Below are 8,398 nucleotides of genomic sequence, written 5' to 3'. Positions count from 1 at the left end.
GTTTTCTCCCATTTTAGCTTGATATTGGATGGTTGTGTTATTTGTAATTTGCACATTGTGCCTGTAGATGTCACTCATACTCACACATTGAATCTTTGCTTTGATTGTTTGTGAAAAAATACAGATGTAGATTAAATGTTTGCATAAAGGAGCAGAGAGTAGAAATTAAATATGTTATATTTAAATATGTTGTATTTGAAAAATCACACCCTACACCTTTATTTACAGCACAGAAGTATTTACACAAATATATTATATTACACAATGCCTCTTGTAAACAAAGTCATTTTTTGGGTGCATGACGTCCAAGTGTTTGTCACATATCAGTGCAGAAGACATTTACTGTTCATTTTACGACGTGATAAACGCAGTGACAGATCGCACTGAGAAGCACAACATTTACCTTTCAGGCCACAGTTTAAAGGTTTGTTTGGTCCAAAAACAGGAAAATATACTGCAACCAAACACGGTGGAGGCAACATGGTGATATGGGATTACTTTTCACTGCAGACTCAACCCAGAATAAATTTAACAGTTTATTTTAGAACACATAAAGACACATTCTTACAAAAATATACATTATTAACACAGTAAAGAGGTGAAATTTGAGAGAAGTGAGCAAGTAAAGAAGACACGGCTCCATTATGTTGACATTTTATGTGCTTGTAAACTTTGGGATAGTATCACATACCGGCAAACTGTTATGAGAAATTATCCGATTCTTTGTCAATATTTACTCTTTTTATGGTTCCTCACTCTAAGAGTGCAGGTGTGACCTTTAGGGGACTAAAACCGTTGCTGGTTGATTCATGTTTCGACCCTCAGGTTGAAAGTTTATCCTGGGTAATATTCCATAAAGGCTGAGCCTCATGGATGTCAGCGTCAGACGCAGCAGATTACAGATTATCTAGAGGAGTTTTAGTTTATTTTTAAACAGACACAGAGCAACTTACTCATCCTTTATCACCTGTGTTACTAAAATGATATCATTAAAATGATGGAGTTTATTCAGGTGGGTTTGCTCAGTCACAGGGGGATACGGCACCTTTCTAGGTAAGAAGGAAGAGTCAGTACTTCTGTTGTAATTCAGGGAAGTTTATAGTCATATTTTGTGCTCATGTTAAAATCTGGAAATATAAAACAGTGAAGCAGATCCCAGCAAAATGACACAAAGTGACCTTCAAATCTCATAATGTAAATGTCAGAAAGAGAGGTAAATCACAAACTTAACTTGGATTACAAAATTACTTTTCTTTACTAAAACAATCACTACAGCCACGCTGCATAAGTATGGTTTGCTACTCAAAGGACTTTTGCATTTAGATTTTCAGGATAAAAATATTCTCTCAACAATTTCTGCTACAGATTTGAACAGAGGATTCCTCTAGCAGGAAGGAGTTTTGTAACTCATCTCACAGTTCAATAAGAAGAAAAGGAAAAACAGATGTGCATACTTTACTCACAACTCCCTTGAAAAAGTACTGGCAATATAAAAAAATAAATATTTTACTGAACTTCTTAAGTAGAAGCTTTAAATCCAGAGTTATAACCACATTCACACTTCTTTTACATCTAAGATATAAAATGAATTTAAATATTCCTCATATTTTTGATCTTCATAGTAAAGCCTCTCTTGGGCCTCATATCTGAGGCACAGTCAGTCTGGTTGTTGCACAGCAGCTATCGGCTCATAAACACCCAGCAGAACTTGAAGTCACTTTTTTAAATGACTTTGTTGCGCGCCGGTTGTGTGGAGCTTCCCGTTGAGTTGCTGATTTGCTCCGGGGGTTTTTTCACGCAAAAAGATAAGTAATTGGAGACATAAAGTGCTTTAAACTTGGTGCTACAGAAGCAGTAAACCAGCGGATCCAGCAGACAGTCCAGGTAGGAGAGGATCATGAGGCCATCAAATACGGCTTCTGCAGTTGTCTCAAAGTTTTCCAGCTCTGCGTTGACCCTACAGATCAGCAGCACCATCCTGGCGATGGCACACGGCAGAAAACAGAAGGAGAAAACAACCATGACGGTGGTCACGACGAGGACCGCTCTCCTTAGCTTCGTCTTATCCCCAACGGTTTTCTTCTTCAATCGATTGACAATGCGAACGGTGCAGTAGACCAGGACGATGAAGGGGATGACGATCTGGGTGAAGAAAACCACCTCTCTGGCTACGTCCTCAGGCTGCGGGAAAATTAATAAAACAAAACACAAATTGAGATTGTCATAAACATCAACAACCCCACAGAATGTTCATTAAAAAACTCAGCCAGTAGTTTGACAGACTTTCCCCAGACTCTCAGCCAAATGATTGACTCATTTCCTTATTTTCAAATTAAATTATTGCATTGTATAACTGAGATGATACTGAAAAGTGTCACTAGAACTTATTGTCATTAGCTGTGACTCTTTTTCCTACAAAGGAGGTAAACTGACTGCAAAAGAGTTTCAATGTAAAATTTCACAGATCTTTTATAATCACATTTTCTGTGTTTTTCCCATTTCACACTGTGGATGCAAACAAGATAAGAGCCTTACCTCCCACCAAGAAATCTTATTTTCCGTGTTGTTTGTGTTATCGTTGTCGAGGCTGTTGCAGCAGTCGAAGCCCCTCAACATGGTGGGAATGGTGAGAGGCAGAAGCAACACCCAGATGAAGATTGAGATGTAGGGAGATTTCTTCAGAGCCTTCAGGAGGTTTTTTCTGCCTGGGTGCACCACGTTATAATATCGATCTACAGAGGTCACCGTTAGGAAGGCGATGCTGGCGCCACGATTTAAAAACAACATAAACAGCATCGCTTTGCAGATGACGTCCTCCTGGCTCCTCCTATTTCCATCGATGAAGTTATGAGCCTTGATTGGCAAACAGATCAGCAGCAGAATGTCTGCCAGCACCAGGTTGAAGAGAAAAATGTTGTTGCTGTTGGATTTCCAGAACTTGAGCTTGAATATGAAGAGGTGGAGGACTGATGTGTTCAGAGGCAAAGCCAAGATAAAAATCACAATCATCACAGCTGCGTAGAACTTATACAGATCATTGTTAGCAACAGGACAGTCAGTGGTGCTGTTTGATGTAGTATTTAAAGTCATATCTGCAAAAAAGAAAATAGCAGAGATGTAGAAAACAGTTATTCCCTAAAACTGAAGAACAAATTGTTCCATAAAATGTTGAGATCAGCTGCTAGATCTGAGAAATCCTGTTGAAAAAGTTTCTTCTTTGCCTTTATTATGCTTCAGAGCTCTGATTTCAGTCCTGCTGTGTGTAAAAAAAGTTGCCTTTAAAAAAGTTTCAGTCCTACTCTGTGCGACAGAATCTGCGCTTGAAGTTCAGGTCAAATGAGCGGCGTCCACTCTGAGTTTTTACTCTCCTGAATCTGTGGCTCCTCCTTGACTGAGGAGTTGAGTCATCAGCTGCTTTTCCATGAGAGGCAACATGGACCCAAACTTACAATCTCTCTTACATATACAGTGTACAATGGAAGTTAACTTAAAATTTCAGTTTCTGATTGGACCCCAGGCTTGGACCGGAAGTGCGCTTTTATTTTAAAGGTTCACTTCCAGTTTATGTTTGATTCACACTTTAAGTTTCTCTCTGGCGGCTATAAGAGGTTAAAGCTTTGTGTTAATTAATTTGCAAAATGACATTATGTATCTGAAAAAAATTTAAATATATTGTGTGGGCAAAAAATTCTGTAAAGCACATATGTGCAACGTCAGTTAAAATTGGTCTTGTAGAGATGTCCCGGTGTCATCCTGAAGTCATTGGTATCATGTGTAAGACGGTTTGATTGTATGTTTAAGGGTTTGATAGTACATGTGAGAGGGTTTGTAAGTTTTGGCCCATGGGGCGTCTCATACTTTTCCACTTTTGGACCAATAAGGATTAAAAACTCCAGAACCAGTTCGCAACATCTCATTCATAGTTCTGCTTCTGTTGTAGCGGTTAAACAAAACCTGGTTGCATATAAAACAAAACTTCAAAGTGCTTGGATTTCTGAATGCCCAACTGGAAACTTGTGAAGCCTTGACAAGTCGAAGTAGGAGTCGTGTCAAGACACGTTACTTTGACCTAATTTGAAAGCCAGCAGAAGCAGAAGAAAAGCATTTCACCTTCCAGCAGAGCATGCCACGGTTTCCTGGTGCAAACTGTGAGAAGTTTGATCGTCTGAGTAAATCCCAGAAGCTGCAGTTTGTCCCAAGACTGACAGTTTTCGACAATGACTCAATGTTCCTTTAAAAAATTGTGCTGTGAAGGGATATTTAAAGAAAAACTCCTCAGAGGACGCAGATGTGGGTCTCTGGGAATAAGGGGAAGCCTACACACAGTCACAGGGAGCTTGGACTGCCGTCGGTGTATGTAAGGGAAAGTAAATGAAGCTGTGAGGAATGTTGCATCCTGAGGGAGAAACATTTCTTTAATGCACGAGAAATGGATGGTTGCTTTGGGCCTCAGACTCTGCATGCTTTGAACACCTTTTCTACTCCAGCAGCAAATCCAGACAATGTTGCAGATTGAAACGTATCGTCAAGGTCTTGTTTCAGTTTGGCTCCTTCCCAGACCTAACAGTGAAATTTAGATGATTAAATCACTCCAGATGGTGTGGATAGACCCAAATCTTTGTTGTTTCTTTAATCCTAGTAACTATGTTGGCATTAATCATCTTTTGCCAGTCAGAAACAGGAAAACAAACCATAATCATGCAATTCTGAAAGAAGAACATTTCTTTTATACTCCATTTGAGTTGATGTTTACTCAGGCAAACTTGATGCACTACAGAACAGACAACTTTAAAAACTCAACACAGATAACCCACCTACTCACAGCTCAGTATTTGTGGAACATTCACAGATGCTTTTCATAGAAACATAATATTTACAGATTGGGAAGCTGAAATTCATCTTCAACTTTCTTGGCATTGATTGGCTGTAAGGAAGACTGTAAACTTTAGCTTTTGCAGTACAATGGGCATCATCACAAAGACCAGTCTGTTTTGGACTTTTAGAGAAAGCCTATAGAAAGACCTCAGGCTAGGATTTCTGCAAGGCAACTGTGTGTCCATGCAGCTAAATTTCCCACAGTGGCACAAAACCTTTATTAAACCATGGTTGATGAATGTCACCACTTTCTGTGCTGTCACAATCCAAAGCAAAAGGGGGTAACTATGCATAGAAGGCAGCAGAACATGAATCTATTTATAAATCCCAGAGTTGAAGCGAAAACCAGTCGATGATAAATAGAGGATCTGGAACTAAGCAATAAAAACAGTTTTGTTTGGGTTTTTGTTTATTTTTTTTACAGTTTATGAAGAAAATGCACCAATAAATGACCAAGAGTTTATGTAGAATGACCTATTCCTAGAAATATTGCACTGAACTCTTAATCCTGTCACTGAAAAGCACCAATGTGGAATCTGCAGTTTAAGCTCTGATTATTTAACCCAGTGGAACATTTAATAGAGCTTTTTTGAGGATGAGAAAAATATGCAGCCAGCTGAGAACATAAACAATCAGACTACTGTTCTCAGGCAGTGAAGCCAAGCCTTGACATCACTAGACATCTTGTGTGCACAGTCTTGACATCTATAACTCATTCTGCAGTCGACTCCTCTCACTTTGAACCGGGCCATCTCTCATGAGGCTGATATGTTTTGCTGTTGGAGGATCCCATTTCTCCTATTCCACCTTCATCATTTCTCCCACATTTACCAACATTTAATCTAACTGATGACATATGCAGATATGGTTACAGACAATGGATGAACGGATGAATATACTGGATTATGATACTGTTAATCTCACAATGTTAGTCCCAGTTTTGGTACAATCACATCAACAACACTGCGTAGTTATAAATGTTGAAATGTTTCAGCACCAATAATGAAATAAAGACCACAACCACCTGATAATAACAAAAAGTCTGTAACTCATTTTTGCATAACAAATGTGAGCATTAAAATATCTATGATGGTCTGTTTCTGTGGTTAAAACTAAGATGCCACAGGAAACAGGCTGAACTGGCATTTGCTTCACACATCCAGTTTGTTTTCCAGTATAGCATTAGCTTACATAATGGGAGCTCAACATTGACACTACTGTTTACATAACACCATTATCTTTCAGCTTTTAGTGTCTGGAGAAACCGTCACCCTGATGGTTTACTGGAGCGGCGAATACCTAAGAGTCAGATGAACAAACAGTGTCTCAGACACTCATCACTGCTTGACCCTCTGATTTTTTATAAGCAGCTGATTTATTGTGGTTCAGTGACTTAAAGTGCAAGAAGATTTTTACCAAACGACTCCTTTCAAATTTTTTCAACACTCATCTTCTGCTCCTCATAAATGATTCATTAAGGACTTTTGTCTCAGACAACTCATTAGTCGGAAATGATCATCACTGACATTCAGCTACAAATGTCTAGGCTGCTAGATGTTAAATTCAATAAGAAAGGTTTGCTGTTCTGTTGAAGCACTCCACACCAAAGAAATGCAATAAATGCTGCTTATTTGTATTTATCAAAAGTTGGAATAGTGCTGGATAAATAACATGTTTAAGGGTTGGATTAAAGTCCGGACTTCGAGTAGGCCTTGTGAAATTCTGTTTTTTTCATTTTCAGCCATTCAGAAGCAGACTTGCAACAGTATGTCTTCCACATAGAGATAATGTTGGTGTGATGATTTTGCTGTAAAATCAGCCTTTTTAAAATTATATTTTTGATGTACCCAGGTTATCTCTGATCTGAACATTTTAGGTGACAAATGCAAAAACTGATGAAATCCCAGTTGTCAGATTTGATTCTAATAAATACTGTAAAATGTGCCACCAGCTTCTTAAAGTGTCACCTGGCACTCAGTTACAATCTGACCAGGTGAGTGTTGAGTCTAATTTGATCATTGTTTTCATTGCCACTAGCATTGCCTTTTATTTGTGCATGTTCTTTTAAAAATGCACTCATTTTCTGAAAATAGAATACTGTCTTTATTTTGACTGTCCACCTCTTAACTAGACTACAGTGTTTCCCACTGAGCCTGCCTGCAGAAATCAGGAAGTTATTGTTAGTTTTCAGGCATTGAAGCAACACATTCCCAATCTTGAACATGGAAATTCAATCTACAGGCCCTGATGAAACAAAAACACAGCTCCTTCTCCACACAAGCAGCAGGTCGAGACCCGGAAAAAGCTCAGGCCCAACGCGGTCAGAGTTCAGCATCATGCTGGAACCACAGCTGCGTCTTGTCACAGAGTGCCAAACAACACAAGTCGAGCCTTAACACCTCCGAAACGCCGTGCAGTTCCCATGCATTCCACAGCAGGAACTACTGGTAGCAGCAGTGGCTGCATTGAGGATGAAGATAACCCATCCTCCCAGTGTCACCAGTTTCCCAAGCTCACAAACCTGCATCACATCTTCTGCCTCCAGGATTCCCACTTGGACATACATTGGAGGGTAATTATATCCACAACACTCCCAGTGAATTTCCTGACTGAATCCGAAGCTTCAATAAGATGAGAAAATCAATATTTACTGTGGAAACGTTTCTTTAAACCTCAACATCATATTCAACTCCCATGTTTCTATATGCACTGGATCATTAGTCTTTAAATGAAACATTTCCTTCTGTCTGAAAAGAGGATTTTAGAGCACTGAGCAACAATCCACTCCTTCTTCCTTTTAGCCTAAAATGCTTCTGATTCAGACTCCAAGCACAGAGTCCGTCCTCAGTTCACACCTTGTGAATCTACTTCAGAGTCTTGAATTATCATTCCTCTGAAAGTTCCAGTTACCTCTGTTGTTTGTTTACCATTTTTACAATGTTTTCCACTCAACTTCCCAATAATACTGGGTACAGCAGTAAAATGATATTTTATATCTTTGTTAATGACTCAATCCAACTGTCCCCCCTATGATGAGAAACAGTTGGTGATTTTCATCATTTCTGTAAGGCATTATTATGACATACAGTAAACAGGTATTTGATATATCACCAATTTTTTAAGTTTTCCAACTTACAAAGACTGGAGATATCAATCATTTTCATCATAGGTGTACCTCAAATGTGAAGGATATAATCTACAAAAATTCAGAAAATCACCATTAGAAAAACCAAAGAGCTTCTCTAAGGACACCACAGACAAATTGTAGGCTGGGATGAGCAGGACAACAGGCAACAGCTTGTTCCATATCTCCCTTTATGGACCCATATCTTAGTGTCCCTCCCCACTTCTTTCTATGAATTAGTCAGACTGAGTATCCCTGCAGTCAACTTAGATTCACAGACCTCAAACATTAACAGTCATGCTCTCTCTGTTTTGCAACTTGCTCCTGACCCTAAGGCGGGTATTATTTATTTAGTGACTCGCATGGAGCCCCATGGATGTTTTATCAACTTTGGCCTTA

At 39.1% G+C, this 8,398-nt stretch overlaps 1 protein-coding gene across 1 annotated transcript; it reads right to left on the bottom strand.

Moving 5' to 3' along the window:
• Positions 1-238: 238 nt before the first annotated feature.
• On the bottom strand, positions 239-3,462 carry LOC102225729 (hydroxycarboxylic acid receptor 2-like). Its single transcript, XM_023347546.1, has 2 exons — positions 2,536-3,462; positions 239-2,181 (listed from the first exon to the last, which is right to left on the bottom strand). Exons 1-2 carry the CDS (start codon positions 3,088-3,090, stop codon positions 1,723-1,725), a joined length of 1,014 nt encoding a protein of 337 aa, XP_023203314.1. The 5' UTR covers positions 3,091-3,462; the 3' UTR covers positions 239-1,722.
• Positions 3,463-8,398: the final 4,936 nt, after the last annotated feature.

This window comes from Xiphophorus maculatus, chromosome 15, assembly GCF_002775205.1.
Source record: "Xiphophorus maculatus strain JP 163 A chromosome 15, X_maculatus-5.0-male, whole genome shotgun sequence".
Lineage (NCBI taxonomy): Eukaryota > Metazoa > Chordata > Actinopteri > Cyprinodontiformes > Poeciliidae > Xiphophorus > Xiphophorus maculatus.
This window is presented reverse-complemented; position numbering and strand designations above follow the sequence as displayed.

Bases quoted from the DNA above. Each gene is read 5' to 3' on its own strand.
- LOC102225729 (XM_023347546.1), bottom strand. From the start codon at position 3,090: ATGACTTTAAATACTACATCAAACAGCACCACTGACTGTCCTGTTGCT. The intron at 2,182-2,535 runs GTAAGGCTCTTA...ATTTTCCCGCAG, and splicing joins ATAAGATTTCTTGGTGGGAG to CCTGAGGACGTAGCCAGAGA.